The sequence below is a fragment of the Amblyraja radiata genome, chromosome 41 (assembly GCF_010909765.2).
Source record: "Amblyraja radiata isolate CabotCenter1 chromosome 41, sAmbRad1.1.pri, whole genome shotgun sequence".
Classification (NCBI taxonomy): domain Eukaryota; kingdom Metazoa; phylum Chordata; class Chondrichthyes; order Rajiformes; family Rajidae; genus Amblyraja; species Amblyraja radiata.
Window position 1 is genome coordinate 13300878 of NC_045996.1, and position 21070 is coordinate 13321947.

At 49.0% G+C, this 21070-nt stretch overlaps 1 protein-coding gene and 1 non-coding gene across 5 annotated transcripts in view; one reads left to right on the forward strand and one right to left on the reverse strand.

Annotated features, from left to right (window-relative positions):
* The window catches only part of ccdc9 (coiled-coil domain containing 9), a 40612-nt gene that overhangs the window by 10848 nt on the left and 8694 nt on the right, over positions 1 to 21070 (forward strand). For 3 of the 4 annotated variants that reach the window (XM_033014251.1, XM_033014254.1, XM_033014255.1), the window contains exons 6-14: positions 3049 to 3132; positions 7819 to 7988; positions 9929 to 10114; positions 11461 to 11507; positions 14076 to 14120; positions 15204 to 15309; positions 16778 to 16829; positions 17776 to 18313; positions 20071 to 20298. In XM_033014251.1, the coding sequence (XP_032870142.1) occupies positions 3049 to 3132; positions 7819 to 7988; positions 9929 to 10114; positions 11461 to 11507; positions 14076 to 14120; positions 15204 to 15309; positions 16778 to 16829; positions 17776 to 18313; positions 20071 to 20298 (1456 nt within the window). Of the gene's footprint in view, positions 1 to 3048; positions 3133 to 7818; positions 7990 to 9928; positions 10115 to 11460; positions 11508 to 14075; positions 14121 to 15203; positions 15310 to 16777; positions 16830 to 17775; positions 18314 to 20070; positions 20299 to 21070 lie in introns of all 4 variants that reach the window. The other variant, XM_033014253.1, reaches the window with a different exon arrangement.
* LOC116967925 lies at positions 13718 to 13844 on the reverse strand. Its single transcript, XR_004410360.1, has one exon. It is a non-coding gene; the product is annotated as a U6atac minor spliceosomal RNA (small nuclear RNA).

Consider the following 21070-nt stretch of genomic DNA (forward strand, 5'->3'; position numbering starts at 1 on the left):
CGTGACCTAACTTGGATTTCTCCATGATCTTAGGTTTCCTCCCACACTCCAAAGATGTTCAGGTTTGTAGGTTAATTGGCTTGGTATAAATGTAAAAACCCTAGTAGACAATAGACAATAGGTGCAGGAGTAGGCCATTCGGCCCTTCGAGCCAGCACTTCCATTCAATGTGATCATGGCTGATCATCCCCAATCAGTACCCCGTTCCTACCTTCTCCCCATATCCCCTGACTATTTATAAGAGCCCTATCTAGCTCTCTCTTGAAAGTATCCAGAAAGCCTGCCTCCACCGCCCTCTGAGGCAGAGAATTCCACAGACTCACCACTGTCTGTGAGAAAAAGTGTTTCCTCGTCTCCGTTCTAAATGGCTTTCCCCTTATTCTTAAACTGTGGCCCCTGGTTCTGGACTCCCCCAACATCGGGAACATGTTGGTAGACAAAAGTGCTGGAGAAACTCAGCGGCTGCAGCAGCATCTATGGAGCGAAGGAAATAGGCAACGTTTTGGGCCAAAACCCTTCTTCAGACTGAACATGTTTCCTGCCTCTAGCATGTCCAAACCCTTAATAATCTTATGTGTTTCAATAAGATTCCCTCTCATCCTTCTAAACTCCAGAGTGTACAAGCCCAGCCACTCCATTCTCTCAGCATATGACTGTGTGTGTAGTGTAGTGTTAATGTAAAGGGATCGCTGGTCGGTGCGGACTTGGAGGGCTGATTGGCCTGTTTCTGCACTGTATCTTTCAGCTAACCAAAACTAATCTACTGAGGGCGTGTGGAAAGTTGGCTTATGCCTTATCTCCGGCTCCTTGGAGCCTCGGTGATGATTCCGAGTTTCTGGAATGGAATAATTTGCAGAAAATTGCCGCAAGCCGGAACACCACATATATCCGCCCAGAGAGGAACATGAGAATGGTCTAATGGTTAATTTACCATTTTCTGTGTTACCTGTGAGGGCCCAAAGGCCTAACCACAGAGGGCTGAGAACAACTTCTCATTCGGAAGTGGATGCACCTGTTTCAGTGATTGGGCCCAGGAGGGAGATCAGTGACTTGGCATCTGGAATCTAGAGGCCCCCTGAGTTGTTAAAGTCAATAGACAATAGATGCATGAGTAGGCCATTCGGCCCTTCGAGTCAGCGCCGCCATTCAATGTGATCATGGCTGATCATCCCCAATCAGTACCCCGTTCCTGCCTTCTCCCCATATCCCCTGACTCCGCTATCTTTAAGAGCCCTATCTAGCTCTCTCTTGAAAGTATCCAGAGAACCTGCCTCCACCGCCCTCTGAGGCAGAGAATTCCACAGACTCACAACTCTCTGTGTGAAAAAGTGTTTCCTCGTCTCCGTTCTAAATGGCCTACCCCTTATTTTTAGTCAGGAGGTATGAGCAGAATTAGGCAATTTGGCCCATCAAGTCTACTCCGCCATTCAATCCTAGCTGATCTATCTCTCCCTCCAAACCCCATTCTCTTGCCTTCTCCCCCAATAAACCCTGACACCCATACTAATCAAGAATGTATCCATCTCTGCCTTAAAGATATCCAGTCTGAAGAAGGGTTTCGGCCCGAAACGTCGCCTATTTCCTTCGCTCCATAGATGCTGCTGCACCCGCTGAGTTTCTCCAGCATTTTTGTGTACCTTCCATCGATATCTTTATGTGGCAATGAATTCCACGGATTCACCACCCTCTGACTAAAGAAATTCCTCCTCTTCTCCTTCCTAAAGGAAAGTTCCTTAATTCTGAGGCTGTGACCTCTGGTCCTAGACTCTCCCACTAGTGGAAACATCCTCTCCACATCCACTCTATCCAGGCCTTTCACTATTCGGTAAGTTTCAAAGAGAATCCCCCCACATCCTTCTAAACTCCAGCCAGTACAGGCCCAGTGGCGTTAAACGCTCATCGTATGTTAACCCAATCTTCCCTGGGATTCAATAATACTTTATTCACATGCACCTCATGTAAAATCATACAGCAGACCTCACCTCCACTAGTGTCTGGCGGTAAGACAATGTATGATTACAATTGAGTCGTCTTCAGTTTACGGGTTACTGTCAAGTCAAGTGTATTTGTCACATACCCATACGAGATGTGCAGTGAAATAAAAGTGGCAATGCTCGCGGACTTTTGTGCAAAAAGACAAACAACCAAACAAACTATAAACACAATCATAACACACATATTCTTTTACATAATAAATAATGGAAGGAAAAACGTTCAGTAGAGTTAGTCCCTGGTGAGATAGGCGTTTACAGTCCGAATGGCCTCTGGGAAGAAACTCCTTCTCAACCTCTCCGTTCTCACCGCATGGCAACGGAGGCGTTTGCCTGACCGTCGCAGCTGGAACAGTCCGTTGCTGGGGTGGAAGGGGTCTCTCATGATATTGGTGGCACTGGAGTTGCGCCTCCTGATGTATAGTTCCTGCAGGGGGGCAAGTGAAGTTCCCATAGTGCGTTCGGCCGAACGCACTACTCTCTGCAGAGCCTTCTTGTCCTTGGCAGAGCAATTCCCAAACCAGATGGTAATGTTCCCGGACAAGATGCTTTCCACCGCCGCTGCGTAGAAGCACTGGAGGATCCTCGGAGACACTCTGAATTTCTGGTGGGTTTCCCTGGGTCCGTTGGGCCAAAGGGCCTGCTCCGCGCTGTATCACTAAACCAAACTAAACCATACCCAACAGTCCAGTCTTTGAGGTACCAGACCTGTAATGTAGAGGGGCTGAGTGCTAAGTTTTAGTTTAGTTTAGATATACAGCACGGAAACAGGCCCTTCGGCCCACCGGGTCCGTGCCGACCAGCGATCCCCGCACATTAACACCATCCTACACCCACTAGGGACAATGTTTTTTTTACATTTGCCAAGCCAATTAACCTACAAACCTGTACGTCTTCGGAAACGGAAGATCTCGGGGAAAACCCACTGGTCAAGGGGAGAACGTAGTCGGGATGGAACCCGGGTCTCCGGCGCTGCATTCGCTGTAAGGCAGCAACTCTACCGCTGCACCACCGTGACCGTTTAAAACTAAGCTTTTAAAACCATTTCTCCTGACAGGAATGGGAAGAGAAGAGAAGACAGAACATCGAGCAGATGAACGAAGAGATGGAGCAGATTGCAGAGTACGAGAGAGGCCAGATGGTGAGACTGCGCCGCTGAGCAAACTGTCCGTGCGCCGATCTCCGGGCATTTCCGTCTCTATCTCCCACCCACGGTCTTGTATGATCTTGTCTGTCTCTAACCCCTCTCCTTGGGTGGTGTTAATGTGCGGGGATCGCTGGTCGGCGCGGACTCGGTGGGCCGAAGGGCCTGTTTCCGTGCTGTATCTCTAAACTAAGCTAAACAAAACTGAGCAGCAGTGGTTATGAATGTGCAAAAGTAGAATCAGAAGTTAGGTGGAGGTGGTGTGCGTCTCTGCATCTTGCCTGGGGTGGTGACGGAGTGAGACAGGGGTCCCTTGGTACATCTATGGCAGGATACAGGAGTCTCAGAAATATCAATCATCAACGCACATTATCTTCATCCACCCCGATGACTCACGGCATCTGAAGCTCTAGCAACTCACAACAGCAATTAAACATTCGTGTGAGCAGGTTCCCATCTCCACAAACCCCATGGGCACCAAATCTTCCTTAGACAGATCATAGAGAAGATAAGTCGTGATCATAGCAAAAGGATTTGAGTATAGGAGCAGGGAGGTTCTACTGCAGTTGTACAGGGTCTTGGTGAGACCACACCTGGAGTATTGCGTACAGTTTTGGTCTCCTAATCTGAGGAAAGTCATTCTTGCCATAGAGGGAGTACAGGGAAGGTTCACCAGACTGATCCCTGGGATGTCAGGACTTTCATATGAAGAAAGACTGGATAGACTCGGTTTGTACTCGCTAGAATTTAGAAGATTGAGGGGGGATCTTATAGAAATGTACAAAATTCTTAAGGGGTTGGACAGGCTAGATGCAGGAAGATTGTTCCCGATGTTGGGGAAGTCCAGAACAAGGGGTCACAGTTTAAGGATAAGGGGGAAATCTTTTAGGACCAAGATGAGAAAAACATTTTTCACACAGAGAGTGGTGAATCTCTGGAATTCTCTGCCACAGAAGGTAGTTGAGGCCACAGTTCATTGGCTATATTTAAGAGGGAGTTAGATGTGGCCCTTGTGGCTAAAGGGATCAGAGGGTATGGAGAGAAGGCAGGTACAGGATACTGAGTTGGATGATCAGCCATGATCATATTGAATGGCGGTGCAGACTCGAAGGGCTGAATGGCCTACTCCTGCACCTATTTTCTATGTTTCTATGTTTCTATCACCAGCAATCTAAAGTACAGACAACAGATGCTGGAGGTTCACTGAAAAATCGAGTTACACGATGTGGCTGACAGTGTCTAAGCTAGAAATTTATGGCTGTCCAAAATCCTGAGGCACTGTGTTCCTGTAGTGTAGTTGGGTTTAGGTCTGAGCAAGCCTGTGCCTATCAGCGATCGCCCCATACACTAGGACTATCTGAGGGCCAATTTACAGAGCCAATCGACCTACACACCTGCACGTCTTTGGAGTGTGGGAGGAAACCAGAGCACCCGGAGAAAACCCACACGGTGAAGGGGAGAACGTACAAACTCTGTACAGACAGGACCCATTGTCGGAATCGAACCCAGGTCTCTGGCGCTTTAAGGCAGCAACTCTACCGCTGTGCCACCCAAGTCATACTGAAGTACAATTGGTTGAGGACACAAAGTGCTGGAATAACTCTGTGGGTCCGTTGAGTTACTCCAGCACTCTGTCCATTTGTGTAAACCAGTTTCTGAAGTTCCTTGCTTCTGCGATAGGTAGACTGTCTGTACGGAGTTTGTACGTTTTCCCTGTGAACTGCGTGGGTTTTCTCCGAGATCTTCGGTTTCCTCCCACACTCCAAAGGCGTACAGGTTTGTAGGTTAATAGGCTTGGTATATGTTTAAAAAAAAATGTCCCTAGAGGGTGTAGGATAGTGTTAATGTGCGGGGATCGCTGGTTGGTACGGACTTGGTGGACCGAAGGTAGATACAAAAAGCTGGAGAAACTCAGCGGGTGAGGCAGCATCTATGGAGAGAAGGGATTGCCGACTTTTCGGGTCGAGACCCTTCTTCAGTCTGAACCCGGTGGGCTGAAAGCCAAGTCAAGTCAAGTTTATTCGTCACATACACATACGAGATGTGCAGTGAAATGAAAAGTGGCAATGCTCGCGGACTTTGTGCAAAAAACAAACAACCAAACAAACTACAAATAGAATGGAACAGAATCACATATTATTTTACATATTAAATATTGTGGGCGGAAGGAAAAAGGGAAAAAAACAGCACTTTTTAAAAAAGCAGTAGAGTGGTTCAGTAAAGTTAGTCCCTGGTGAGATAGGCGTTTACAGTCCGAATGGCCTCTGGGAAGAAACTCCTTCTCAACCTCTCCGTTCTCACAGCTTGGCAACGGAGGCGTTTGCCTTCGGTATGAAAGGGCCTGTTTCCGTATCTGTATCTGTATCTCTAAACTAAACTAAACTCCAAAGACATAGAGGTTTATAGGTTAATTGTAAAATTGCCCCTAGTGTGTAGGACAAGGCTTGTGTATGGGGATCGCTGGCCGGTGCTGACTGGATAGAACGTTGAGCCTGTGTCTGCGCTAAATCTCTAAACTAAACCAAACTAATCTTGGCATCGTGCTCGGCACAAACATTGTGGGCTGAAGGGCCGTTCCTCCGCTGCATTATTCCATGTGTAGGAAGGAACTGCAGATGCTGGTTTACAGTGAAAACAAACACAAAAAGCCGGAGTAACTCAGCGGGTCAGGCAGCATCTCCGGAGAAAAGGAATAGGTGATGTTTCGGGTCGAGAAACGGGTCTGAAGTCGGTTCTGGACCCGAAAATAAAAATGGGATTAGGAGGCAGAGATCAGCCATGATTGAATGGCAGAGTGGACTCGAAGGGCCGAATGGCCTAATTTTACTCCTATATAACGTGTGAAACGTCAACTATTCCTTTCCTCCAGAAATGCTGCCTGACCCGCTGAGTTGCTCCAGCATTTTGTGTCTGAATTGTTCTAGCAATCTGGGAATGGGTAAAGGCAGTGTGGTGTTGGGAAAATCACTGGGGTGACATGGGGAGTGGACAGGATGGGAGGTATTAAGTTCCTCTCCGCTCTTCCTGCAGATCAGTAAAATTCATCTCCGGAGAGAGGGTTTGTATCTCTTTAAACGATCACACACACAGCTGTGTTTAATGAAGCATAATCCTTATGGATACATTCTCTGTTGCTGTGTCGCACTTCTGTCAGAGCGACTGCTCTATTTAGATTTAATTAGCGCCTGTTATTTTTATTGTTGTTCGAGGAGGAAGTATCGGTGCTTCTCTGCCATCAACGACAATTATATTCTCGGTGGTTAGAAATGGAGAATAAATCTTGCGTTTACTTTAGATTTTAGACTTCAAAGATGCAGCGTGGAAACAGGCCCTTACCGTCCCTACCGAGCATCTGTCACCCCGTACACCAAAGACCCTACAGCGAGCAAGATAGTCCACTCGACTCAAAAGACGTAGTACGGTCATGGGCAGATTCGTGGGTAATTTTCGGCCCCATTTCCGTAACCGGCTTCCGTCTCCGCACCAAAGATCCCGTAGCGGAGCAAAGATACTAGTGCGGAGACGGAACAAGCCGGTTACGGAAACATCCTCGTCAAAATCAAAAGTTATTTGGAAAAAATCTTCTCCTCATTTTCAGAATTTTAATTTATTAACACAAACTGTTCCCCCGCAACGTTGATTACACTGCGAGTCGGGTCGGGTCGGGTTACGGAAATGGATGGGAAAAAAGGCCCACGTTCCGCTCCGTTGCGTACTACACGCCAGCCCATTGCATTTAGCAGGAGTGGTCTATAGGATCTTTGCCGTACACTGGCATCCTCCGACACACACTAGGGACAATTTGCAGCATTGCCGACCTCTCGTATGCTAAGGATAACTTCGTAAAGTTCCAATCTACCTGGGCGGCACGGTGGCGCAGTGGTAGAGTTGCTGCTTTACAGTGCTATCCGTGCCAGAGACCCGGGTTCCATCCCGACTACTACCTGTACGATCTCCCTGTGACCACGTGGGCTTTCTCCGGTTTCGTCCCACAGACGTGCAGGATTGTAGGTTCATCGGCTTGCTATACATGTAAAATTACCCCTAGTGGGTGTAGGATAGTGTTAGTGTGCGGGGATCGCTGGTCAGCGCGGACTCGGTGGGCCGAAGGGCCTGTTTCCGCGCTGTATCTCTAAACTTCGGAGCTCGGAGGCATCGGCTGCAAATCCTGTGGACGGTAACATCGGGAGCTCGCGGGTCCCTAGTGGGAGACCGCTTTTCGGAGCTCCCGCAACGGCAATCTTCGCCCACCCAAATCGTGGGGTTTAAATCGACCCGGAGCGGGGCCTTACATCGCCCGGCGTGACTTAAACGGCCGGGGGACTTACTATCGCCCACCGTGGGGGGCTCCAACATCTGACATCAGGAGCCTCGATCGGCTCGATGCACCAGTTTGGCTGCTTGAGTGCGAGAGAGGAATGGGCACAGAGAACGGGGAAGAGATAAGACTTTGCCTTCCATCACAGTGAGGAGGTGTTTGGGGATTCACTGTGATGGATGTTTTGTGTGGAATTGCGTTAAGTGTGTGTATTTTGTTTTGTTTGTTTGTTTGTTTGTTTGTTTGTTATGACTGCAGAAACGTAATTTCGTTTGAACTTATGTTCAAATGACAATAAACGATTCTGATTCTGATGCTAAAAACTGAACTAAATGTTGAAAATGTCCCTGGATTCTTGATTGAAGGGCGGATCCGGGGAGAAGAATCCCATGCGGAACTTCCTGGACGATCCTCGGCGTTTGGGATCGCTTCCTGACGGCGACCGGAAGGACGGCAGCCGGCGCCACGTGCGGAACTGGGGCGGCCCCGACTTCGACAAGGTGAAGACCGGTGTGGACTGGAGCAAGGACCGGCAGGTAAGACGGCGGTCAGTTCACAAGTCCCGAAGTTCTCGGACCAGAATTTGGCCATTCGTCCCCCATCGAGTCTACGCTGCCATTCAACCACGGTTCCCTCCTAACCCCATTCTCCCGCCTTTATCCCCTTAACCAGGCTAGGTGGCACGGCAGTAACGCTACTGCCTTGCAGAGCCAGAGTCCCGGGTTCGATCCTGACCAAGGTTGCTGTCTGTACGGAGTTTGCACGTTATCCCTCTGACCTAAATTCTAGAGAGTATAAACCAAGTCTATCCGAATGGCCTACTCCTGCACCTAATTTCTATGTTTCTATGACCTGCGTGGGTTTTCTCCAGTTCCTCCCACATTCCAAAGACAATAGACAATAGGTGCTGGAGTAGGCCATTCGGCCCTTCGAGACAGCACCGCCATTCAATGTGATCATGGCTGATCATCCACAATCAGTACCCCGTTCCTGCCTTCTCCCCATATCCCCTGACTCCGCTATATTTAAGAGCCCTATCTAGCTCTCTCTTGAAAGCATCCAGAGAACCTGCCTCCACCGCCCTCTGAGGCAGAGAATTCCACAGACTCACCACTTTCTGTGAGAAAAAGTGTTTCCTCATCACCATTCTAAATGGCTTACTCCTTATTCTTAAACTGTGTGGCCCCTGGTTCTGGACTCCCCCAACATTGGGAACATGTTTCCTGCCTCTAGCATGTCCAAACCCTTAACAATCTTATATGTTTCAATGAGATCCTCTCTCATCCTTCTAAACTCCAGAGTGTACAAGCCCAGCCGCTCCATTCTCTCAGCATATGACAGTCCCGCCATCCCGGGAATTAACCTTGTGCAGGTTTGTATGTTAATTGCCCTCTGTATATTTTCCCTGGTGTGTAGGATAGTGCTAGGGTATGGGTGACCTCTGGTTCACGTGGACTCGATGGGCCGAAGGGCCTGTTTCCATACTGTATCTCTAAACACCCGACACCCTTACTAATCAAGAACCTGTCAATCCATCTTATAAATATCCATTGACTTGGCCTCCACAGCTTTCTGTGGTGATAAATTCCACAGATTCACCACCCTCTGACTGAAGAAATTCCTCCTTCAGTAGCAGTAGAGGTACTGCCACATTGAGCCAGAGACCTGGGTTTGATCCTGCTAGATACAAAATGCCAGAGTAACTCAGCGGGACAGGCAGCATCTCTGGACAGAAGGAATGGGCAACGTTTCAGGTCGAGACCCTTCTTCAGACTGATGTCAGGGGAGGGGGCGGGACAGAGATAGAATGTAGTCGGAGACAGTAAAACTAGTGGGAGAACTGGGAAGGGGAAGGGGATGGAGAGAGGGGGAAAGCAAGGGCCATCTGTAGTTAGAGAAGTCAATGTTCATACCACTGGGGTGTAAACTGCCCAAGCGAAATATGAGGTGCTGTTCCTCCAATTTGCGCTGGGCCTCACTCTGACAATGGAGGAGGCCCAGGACAGAAAGGTCAGATTGGGAATGGGAGGGGGAGTTGAAGTGCTGAGTGGTGAATCTGTGGAATTCTCTGCCACAGAAGGTAGTTGAGGCCAGTTCATTGGCTGGATTTAAGAGGGAGTTAGATGTGGCCCTTGTGGTTAAAGGGATCAGGGGGTATGGAGAGAAGGCAGGTACAGGATACTGAGTTGGATGATCAGCCATGATCATATTGAATGGCGGTGCAGGCTCGAAGGGCCGAATGGCCTACTCCTGCACCTATTTTCTATGTTGCTATGCTGGTCCACCGGGAGATCAGGTAGGTTTAGACGGACTGAGCGGAGGTGTTCAGCAAAACGATCGCCGAGCCAATAAGACACTCTTGAGTGTCTTGTCTCTTGTTTAAGCTGCCTGCTGTTTGTGTCGGGGGGAGGGGGCGTGTGTAAACTATCGCTGGGCTCCTGACGCCGTTGATGAACCGCTTTGCTGCCCCTTCCCGCAGGTCCGGCGCTCGGATCCCAAGGATTCCTTTGACATCACCCTGTCCATGACGGGCCGGGAGAGGGCGGAGTACATGAGCTGGAAGAAGGAGCGGGAGCAGATCGACCAGGAGAGGCTGGCCCGGCATCGCAACGCCACGGGGCAGTGGAAGCGCGAGTGGGACGCGGAGAAGACGGAACCCATGTACGTTCATGTTTGCGCCGCCGTGTTTGTGCCTGTAACTCGCTCCGTGCCCCCTCCTCCCCTGCCTGTCTACACGATCTTGAGAGGAATAGATGGGGCCTGAGCAAGAGGTTCAGGAGTTCACTAGTGGCGCTCACGTTGGTGCAGCGGTAGAGTTGCTGCCTTAGCGGCACCAGAGACCCGGGTTCGATCCCGATTATGGGTGCTGTCTGTACGCCGTTTCTACCCAGGGTTTTCTCCAAAATTCTTCGGTTCCCGCTGGTCGGCGTGGACCCGGTGAACCGATGGGCCTGTTTCTAGTCTGCATCTCTAAATCTAAAACCCAGTGATAGCAGCAGACAGCAGTCTAATCTGCCATTCAATCATGGCTGACCTATCTTTCCCTTAACCCCATTCTGAAGGAATGGGTGATGTTTCGGGTTACATAGAAACATAGAAAATAAGTGCAGGAGGAGGCCATTTGGAGCCAGCACCGCCATTCATTGTGATCATGGCTGATCGTCCCCTATCAATAACCCGTGCCTGCCTTCTCCCCATATCCCTTGACTCCACTAGCCCCTAGAGCTCTATCTAACTCTCTCTTAAATCCATCCAGTGACTTGGCCTCCACTGCCCTCTGTGGCAGGGAGTTCCACAAATTCACAACTCTCTGGGTGAAAATGTTTTTTTCTCACCTCAGTCTTAAATGGCCTCCCCATTATTCTAAGACTGTGGCCCCTGGTTCTGGACTCGCCCAACATTGGGAACATTTTTCCTGCATCTAGCTTGTCCAGTCCTTTTATAATTTTACAAGGAGGGGATGAAGAAGGGTTTCGGCCCGAAACGTTGCCTATTTCCTTCGCTCCATAGATGCTGCTGCACCCGCTGAGTTTCTCCAGCTTTTTTGTGTACCTTTTATAATTTTATATATTTCTATTTAGAACCCCCCTCATCCTTCTAAACTCCAGTCTCAACCATTCCTTCTCTCCAGAGATGCTGCCTGTCCCGCTGAGTTACTCCAGCAGTTTGGGTCTGACCTAAACTAAATGTATGCTCAGCTTTTGAAATCTAGCCGAAAAAGGGTTAATATCTTCATACCTTGAATCCCTCATTTCAAACTCCCAGCATTAATTTTCACACCATGTTTTAATCCCTCACGCGCTTATTTGCACCATGCTGCCAGAATGACAGCTGTGGTCATAGTTCCTGGTGGTGATATATCCTCTCCTGAACACTGCTTCTCCACTGTCTTGTTGCAAAATGGTCAGAGTTTTTTTTCCCCCTGTTCTCGATGATTAAAATAAACCATTAAATCCTGATGAGAGCAGTCAGATTTTTAATGTATATCTTCCTTTTCCTCCCACCAGGTTCAAAGAGAGTTCTCGTCCTACTGAAGAAGACAGCAGTGTCAGAGGTAAGGGTCGAGCATGGAGAGTGCAGATTCCTCTCTCACAGCTGATCTTATTGGGAATTCTGAATCCCAAGGTCCGGGAATGTGCCGTTCCCTCCCGCTTTCCTGAGCCACTCAGATTGGGATTGTCAAAAATTTATATTGATACTAGACCAAGTGCAGACCCGTTTGTTCTGCTCCCCCAACGCAGCCGTTCCCTACCCGTAGCCCCCATGGGAGATGTGGTCCTCCAACTCAAGCCGTTCCCGAATATAAAATTCCAGCACTCATCAGTGCGGCTGTTTTTAAATGGTGTCTTTGAGGCGAGAGGCCGTTATGGTCGCTGGCCAGCAGGAGGCAGGAGGCGACAAAATGAGTGAGGGGGGGGGGGGGAGGGAGAAGGATCTTATTAAAAATGTGTACATAAACACGACAACATTTAATCAGGAGTGGATACTTAGAATGAAAAGTGAAATCTCTACTGAAATGGAAAAAATCTGGGCGTTTCTGCTTCTGGTGTTGGCGTAGCAACGAATCAAAGGCTGGCACCCACAAGTCAGGCAGAAACACACACACACAGTTGTAATATTAGATAGATAGATAGATAGATAGATAGATAGATAGATAGATAGATAGACAGACAGACAGACAGACAGACAGACAGACAGACAGACAGACAGACAGACAGACGGACGTGTACCGAGTTCAGGTCAGCTTAGTTGATTGTCACGTGCACTGAGGTACAGTCAGTGTCGGATTTAGATGAAGAGAGGCCCTAGGTTATTCCACCTATGGAGGCCCCTCCCAATCCTCCCCACGACTAGAGGAAGATGGAAGAGAGTTTTAAATAATTTGAGTAAAGTCAAGGATGGGGCATTCTCACAAAATGGGATCCACTTGAGTGAAGAATAAATTTAAAAAAATTCTGTATAATATTTGGGAAATATTTCTTAAAGAATTGTTCCTTATTGACAATTATATTGCAAACTCTGCTTCCAAAAACCGTTTACAAAACGAGTATGCTTTTCCCTATCGTTAACAAAGATGCTACAAATAAGCTTAGTTTTATTACTAACCTGATGGTGGTAGCCACAGCACTACACAGGAGGTTTCTAGCACCAATTATCAGCTCTACCCCCAGCATTGCTCCTTGCCAACTTCCTTGTTCAAATATCTTTGCACTTTCCTACTTGCCCCTGAGTTTTGACTTTTGAAGCCTGCAAGTATCCAAAGATGTTCCCTGCACCAGCCATCGCTGCTTATTGGAGCACGTGTGACAGCTTGTCGGACCCCCGTGCCACCAGATTGACACTGATGTGCCGCCGAGCGCGGCCAATGAGATTTTTTATTTATTTATTGCCAGTGCTAGTGTCGAGTTATCGGCTTAAAACAGTATTATTCTGAAATGGAGGGCAAGGAAAATTACTGAAGGGATATTTAGAGACCACAGTGCGTTGTGACTGCATATGTAAGTAAGGCCTATGACAGTGTCAAAAATATTATCTACCTTGGCTGGAGACCCCCTAGATTTTAAGGCCCTAGGCTTCAGCCTGCCAAGCCTGTAGGGAAATCTGGCACTGGGTAAAGCTTTTGTTGCGTGCTAGCCAGTTAGCAGAAAGACAATACATGATTACAATCGAGCCATTTACAGTGTACAGATACATGATCAGGGAATAATGTTTAGTGCAAATAAGGTAAAGCCAGCAAAGTCCAAGGATAGACACAAAATGTTGGAGTAACTCAACAGGGCTCCTTCTCTCCAAAGATGCTGCCTGTCCCGCTGAGTTACTCCAGCGTTTTGTGCCCATCTTACATAGATACATAGATACATAGAAAATAGGTGCAGGAGTAGGCCATTCGGCCCTTCGAGCCTGCACCGCCATTCAATAGGATCATGGCTGATCATCCAACTCAGTATCCCGTACCTGCCTTCTCTCCATACCCCCTGATCCCTTTAGCCACAAGGGCCACATCTAACTCCCTCTTAAATATAGCCAATGAACTGGCCTCAACTACCCTCTGTGGCAGGGAGTTCCAGAGATTCACCACTCTCTGTGTTCATAGAAACATAGAAAATAAGTGCAGGAGTAGGCCATTTGGCCTTTCGAGCCAGCAACGGCATTCAATATGATCATGGCTGATCATCCAAAATCAGTACCCCGTTCCTGCCTTTTCCCCCATATTTCTTGAATCTGCTAGCCCTAAGAGCTAAGTCTAACTCTCTTCATAGAAACATATACACATGGTTAGATGCCACTAAGTAGATGGCGATGCCTTAACCATTTGTGTGTTGTGAGGCCACTAGGGCCCCTTCCATCCTTATCAAGGGGAGTGTCAACCTTCTCTCCCTTCATACAATTCACTGTAAACCAGCATCTGCAGTTCCTTCCTGCACCTTCCCAACCATATATTTGCCCAGACCTTCTAGTCTGGCCAACTTTGTCTTATGTAGGTGAAGAAATTTGCAAGAAATTGGTAAATTATTTTGACTGCATGGATTAATGAACAATTAACGTAATGATATTTGTACATCTCTGTTTCCTATGTCTGGAGATATCTATCTCTTATTTCTGCTTATCTGTCTGTCTGCAGGTCTGAAGAACTCTAAGAAATCATATTCAAGTAGCAGGCGCACAGGTTTGCTGAGTCTCTCCTCTGCGTGTGTGTGTGTGTGTGTGTGTGTGTGTGTGTCTGTGTCTGTGTCTGTGTCTGTGTCTGTGTCTGTGTCTGTGTCTGTGTGTGTGTGTGTGTGTGTGTGTGTGTGTGTGTGTGGTCAATAGTCCGTTTTATTCATCACATACACAATGAAGTGCAAGTGAAATGAATTTGCCAGCAGCAGTACAAAGGAACACACAATACACAATAAAACATTTAACACAAACATCCACCACAACATTCATCACTGAGGTGGAAGGCACCAAGTTTAGTCAGTCCTCCTCCATTTTCCCCCGTGGGCTGCTGTCTTTTGCGTGTATGTGTGGCCAGCCTTGGGATGAGGGGTGACATCACTGCCTCAGAGTCTTGGCTCAAGTCCCATTGCTGAAGGTTTAAACGCGGGCTCGGAAAGCGCAGGGGAGGCTGGGCTGGGGAGCCAGCATTTGGATAAGATTATGTTTAGTTTAGAGATACAGCGCAGAAACAGGCCCTTCGGCCCACCGAGTCTGTGCCGACCAGCGATCCCCGCACATGAACACTATCCTACACCCACTAGGGACAATTTTTACATTTACCAAGCTAATTCACCTACAAACCTGTACGTCTTTGGAGTGTGGGAGGAAACTGAAGATCTCGGGGAAAACCCACGCAGGTCACGGGGAGAACGTACAAACACCGTACAGACCGTAATTGGGGTCGAACCCAGGTCTCTGGCGCTGTAATTCGCTGTTTAGAAATACAGCGTGGCAACAGGCCCTTCGGCCCACCGAGTCTGCGCTGACCAAGGCTCACCCCTGTACACCAGTGATAGACACCAAGTGCTGGAGTAACTGGAGGGCAGCTGGTAGAGTTGCTGCCTCACAGCGCCAGGGACCCGGGTTCGATCCTGACCTCTGGTGCTGTGGAGTTGTGGTGTGGAGTTTGCACGTTCTCCCTGTGACCATGTGGGTTTCCTCCTGGTGCTCTGGTGTCATCCCACTTCCAGTAGACTTGATGGGCCGAATGGCCTAATTCTGCTCCTAGCCATCATGAACTTATGAACTAATAGCATGGTTGATTTTGCAGATGATCAAAAACCACCCAAGCCACCGACGGTTTCCGACTTCATCTTTCAATCCCAAAATAAGGATGCCAAGAGAGGGAGAGACAAACGTAGAGAGAAGAACTACAGGTGGGAATTGTCTGACTCGCTGCCTACTGCTCCCAGACCCTGCTCTCTCCAATGACCAGGAGAGTGTATCTCTCTGCCACTGTTCATAAAAGTGGGAATATTACCCTGGAGTGTAGAGATAGCAAACAGCAGAAAATGTGTAGCAAGGAACTGCAGGTGCTGGTTTAAACCGAAGATAGACTAAATGCTGGAGTAACTCAGCGGGACAGGCAGCATCCCTGGAGAGAAGGAATGGGTGGTGTTTCGAGTCGAGACCCTAGTCCTTCTCTCATTCCTTCTCCCCAGATATGCTGCCTCACCCGCTGAGTTACTCCAGCATTTTGTGTCTGTCTAACAAGCATCAGAGGCAGGCAACTCATTAGAGTTTCGAAGGATGAGGGGGAACCTCATTGAAACTTACCGAATAATGAAAGGCTTGGATAGGGTGGCTGTGGAGGGGATGTTTCCACTGGTGGGAGAGTCTCAGACTAGAGGACGCAGCCTCGGAATAAAAGGATGTGTCTTTAGAAAGGAGATGAGGAGGAATTTCGTTAGCCAGAGGGTGGTGAATCTGCGGAATCATTGCCACAGATGGCTGTGGAGGCCACGTCATTGGGTATTTTTGAAGTGGGGAGAGACAGGTTCCTGATTAGTACCAAACGGTGTCAAAGGTTACAGGGAGAAGGCAGGAGAATGGGGTTGAGAGGGAGAGATAGATCAGCCATGATCGAATGATGGAGTAGACTCGATGGGCCGAATGGCCTAACGGTGCGCATGTGACTGATGAACTAATGAACCTGTTCCTACCCAGCCCGTGTTGAGATGTGAGTAGCTTAAACTAGGCCATTCAGCCCATCTTCCTTATCCTATCCTTCCAACAAGCCCAAATGTGTTGGTTTATATATGCCCAGAAGGAGGTTTTAATGAGTCCACCTCTTTATCCCCCTGTATACATCCATGTCCTGCAACCTTTGCACCATTCTGGCCAACACGATCTAGTTAACAAGTTATAGGTGTAGAATAAGGCCATTCGGCCCATCCCGTCAGGATTGAACCTGGGTCCCATCTTTACCAGCTGTGTCGCCCATAAATAACAACCACTATCGTACAAGTTAATACCACAAAATTATAGTACCTGTAGTAGAATTAGGCCATTTGGCCCATCGAGTCTATTCTGCCATTCAATCATGGCTGATTTCTGCGTCCCAATCCCGTTTTCCCGCCTTCTCCCCAAAAAGCCCTGACACCCGTTCTAATCAAGAATTTGTCTATCTCTGCCTTAAAAAATATCCACTGACTTGGCCTCCACAGCCCTCCGTGGCAATGAGTTCCACAGATTAATGACCCTCGGACTAAAGAAGTTCCTCCTCACCTCCTTTCTGAAAGAGTGCCCCTGTAGTGATTTAGGGGGCTTATTGGACTGGGAGTTGAGTGGGGAGAGTTCTCGGGATGCCGCAGTGGTGACATTTGTCTCATTTATTCCCCATAGCATGCACGATGACCGATGGGAAACACCAGAAACTGAACAAGAGGAAAAAAAGGTAAGTGAAGATCTTTTGTCCAGCGATGTATTGATGTGGTGGACAAGATGATGAGGGGCATGGATATAGTGGACTTTTCCCCAGGGTGGAGGCTTCCAAAACTAGGGGTGGCGTGGTAGCACAGAGGTAGAGCTGCTGCCTTACCATGCCAGAGTCCTGGGTTCAATCCTGACTCTGCTGACCCTGTTAAGCATCTAATGCACATCTTGTACATGACCAAGGAAGGCTTGGAGATCCACATTTAATCTGCGTTAAACATCCCAACAGCAGATGACCAGTTGGAGGAACCAGAGACCCTTGTGACCTGGTTGGCCATCTTGACCTGGTTGGCCAACAGTGAAATGTTTTCCTCTTTTTAGTTTAGTTTAGTTTAGAGATACAGCGCGGAAACAGGCCCTTCGGCCCACTGGGTCCGCGCCGACCAGCGATCCCCGCACACTAACACCATCCTACACCCACTCGGGACAATTTTATTTTACATTTCCCAAGCCAATGAACCTGCAAACCTGTACGTCTTTGGAGTGGGAGGAAACACTTTTTCTCACAGAGAGTTGTGAGTCTGTGAAATTCTCTGCCTCAGAGGGCGGTGGAGGCCGGTTCTCTGGATGCTTTCAAGAGAGAGCTAGATAGGGCTCTTAAAAATAGCGGAGTCAGGGGATATGGGGAGAAGGCAGGAACGGGGTACTGGTTGGGGATGATCAGCCATGATCACATTGAATGGCGGTGCTGGCTCGAAGGGCCAAATGGCCTACTCCTGCACCTATTGTCTATTGTCTATTGAAACCGAAGATCTCGGAGTAAACCCCGGCAGGTCAGGGGGAGAACGTACAAACTCCATACAGACAGCACCCGTAGCCAGGATCGAACCCGGGTCTCTGGCGCTGCATTCGCTGTAAGGCAGCAATTCTTCTGCTGCTCCGCTGTGACATTCATTTGATCTTTGCAGGAAAAGGAATCTAAGCCAGAACCTGCCCAAGGTCCAGCTCGAGCTGAGGTCAAGGTCAACGCGGACCAGACTCCGGCAGATATTCCCGATGATGCGGACGAAGACCAGTGGGAAGACGCCAGCGACAGTGAAGAGGAGATAGTGGGTGAAGATGTGTCGGGCAGCGAGGAGGAGGAGGAGGAGGAAGAGGAGGAGGTGGTGGTGCAGACCACTGAGGAAACGAAGAAAGATGGTGGTGGGATGAAGGAGCAGAAAGTGGCGGCAGAAGTGGCGATTACGGAGCGAGGTCCAGAGGTTGGACCCAAAGGGCAGCGAATGAGGAAAGTCGTGGATGCGCCCAAGCTACGCATCCCCCCGGCGGATGTGTCCCAAGATGCTGCAGACACGGAGAGCAAACCGCTGAGCCCATTCTCGCTGGACGGCTACCAGCCGGTCAAAGACTGGGCAGAGGAGATGGAGGTCGCATCGCCAAGGACCAGCGTGGAACAGAACCCCCTGCAGACGGCCACCACCTCCCAGGACCACGGCCAGCCTAATGGTAAGAAGTGTTGAAGAAACAACTGCAGATGCTGGTAAAATCAAAGGTAGACACTGTATACTGTTAATTCCCGGGATTGTTCCCGATGTTGGGGAAGTCCAGAACAAGGGGGTCACAGTTTAAGGATAAGGGGGAAATCTTTTAGGACCGAGATGAGAAAAAAAAAATTTCACACAGAGAGTAGTGAATCTGTGGAATTCTCTTTCACAGAAGGTAGTTGAGGCCACAGTTCATTGGCTATATTTAAGAGGGAGTTAGATGTGGCCCTTGTGGCTAAAGGGATCAGGGGGTATGGAGAGAAGGCAGGTACAGGATACTGAGTTGGATGATCAGCCGTGATCATATTGAATGGCGGTGCAGGCTCGAAGGGCCGAATGGCCTACTCCGGCACCTATTTTCTATGTTTCTATGGGATGGCGGGACTGTCATATGTTGATAGAATGGAGCGGCTGGGCTTGTACACTCTGAAATTTAGAAGGATGAGAGGAGATCTTATTGAAACATATAAGGTTATTCAGGGTTTGGACATGCTAGACATGTGAGGAAACATGTTCCCGATGTTGGGGGAGTCCAGAACTGGGGGCCACAGTTTAAGAATAAGGGGTTGGAATGGAGATGAGGAAAAACCTTTTCACACAGAGGGTTGTGAGTCTGTGGAATTCTCCGCATCAGAGGGCGGTGGAGGCCGGTTCTCTGGATGCTTTCAAGAGAGAGCTAGATAGGGCTCTGAAAGATAGCGGAGTCAGGGGATATGGGGAGGAGGCAGGAACGGGGTACTGATTGTGGATGATCAGCCATGATCACATTGAATGGCGGTGCTGGCTCGAAGGGCCGAATGGCCTACTCCTGCACCTATTGTCTATTGTCTAAAATGCTGGAGTAACTCAGCGGGTGAGGCAGCATCAATGGAGAGAAGGAATTGGCTCTTGGTCTCGACCTGAATCCTCGCCAATTCCTTCTCTCCAGAGATGCTGCCTCACCCGCTGAGTTACTCCAGCATTTTGTGTCTACCTAATGGTAAGAACGTTACCCCTCAGATTCCTAAAAAAAAATTTCCCCTTTACCTTAAACCTGTGCCCTCTGGTTCTCGATTTCCCTATCTCTGGGCAAGAGACCCTGTGCGTCTACCCGATCTATTCCTCTCTGGACTTGTGCCGAACATGATACTGATCTCACACGATCCATATCCCTCTATTCCCTGCACTTCCATGTGCCAGCCCCAAAGCCTCTTAAGGGCCACCATTGTATCTACCGCCATCACCAAAATTCCTTATAACCTTCCCTCTCGAACTTGCTGGAGTTTAGAAGGATGAGGGGAGACCTCATTGAAACTTACCGAATAGTGAAAGGCCTGGATTGAGTGGATGTGGAGAGGATGTTTCCACTAGTGGGAGAGTCTAGAACTAGAGGTCATGGGCTCAGAATTAAAGGACGTTCCTTTAGGAAGGAGATGGGGAGGAATTTATTTAGTCGGAGGGTGGTGAATCTGTAATTTTTTGCCACAGACGGCTGTGGGGGCCACAAGTCGATGGATATCTTTAAGGCGGAGATAGATAGATTCTTGATTAGTACGGGTGTCAGGGGTTATGGGAGAAGGAAGGAGAATGGGATTGGGTGGGATAGAGAGATAGATCAGCCACGATTGAATGGCGGAGTAGGCTTGATGGGCCGAATGGCCTAATTCTTCTCCTATCACTTATGACCTCATGATCTCTTTCTCCAATGTCTTGATTTAACGGCCGTGCTTTTGCCTCTAGTATTGTCGTTGTCAGTGGACGCCCCCACTGACTGTGGATCGAATGCCTCCCTTGTCTGCACTGGGCAGGAGCCCGCGGCTACAGCCGAGGTCAACGGGAATGCAGGCGGCGTTCCCGCTGGCGAGATCGTGGAGGAGGAAGTAGAGCGCACCACTGAAGAGGCGGCCACCATGGAGGCAGCAGAGGGAGCGGAGCAAGGTTCGAGAGCAGAGGTCGACCTACAAGCAGGTGGGTGGTGATGATGTAAGGCAGGGATGCCCTTGAGCCAAGTCAAGGGCCTGTCCCACTTGCATGCGTTTGGCGCGACCAAACGGAAGCGGAGTTCACGGGAAGTTCGTGCTGAGTTCGTGCTGAGTCATTTGCGTCATACTTACCAATCAGCTGGGCAGGAGGCGGGCCGACTGAATTAGGGCGTTGCACGGCGTCGGGCGGTGATGTCATCACACATGCCACACGCTAGGCGTACACTGTCAAGACGCTGCATATGACCGCAATGCGCCTGCATGCCGACAGGCCGTTGGCGCGCGAAGATTTCAGACCCTGTCAGATTTTCAGAGCCCCGCGCGATATAACCATATAACATATAACCATATAACAATTACAGCACGGAAACAGGCCATCTCGACCCTTCTAGTCCGTGCCGAACACGTATTCTCCCCTATTCCCATATACCTGCGCTCAGACCATAACCCTCCATTCCTTTCCCGTCCATATACCTATCCAATTTATTTTTAAATGATAAAATCGAACCTGCCTCCACCACCTTCCCTAGAAGCTCATTCCACACAGCCACCACTCTCTGAGTAAAGAAGTTCCCCCTCATGTTACCCCTAAACTTCTGTCCCTTAATTCTCAAGTCATGTCCCCTTGTCAGGACCAGCCCCGCACAACTCCGCACTTCTAAGTGGGACCAGCCCCGCGCGGCCATATACGGTGCCCGTACGCCTCCAGCGACCATGAGGTTGCGTAATTTGCGAGCTAAGGTCTCGAAAGTGGGACG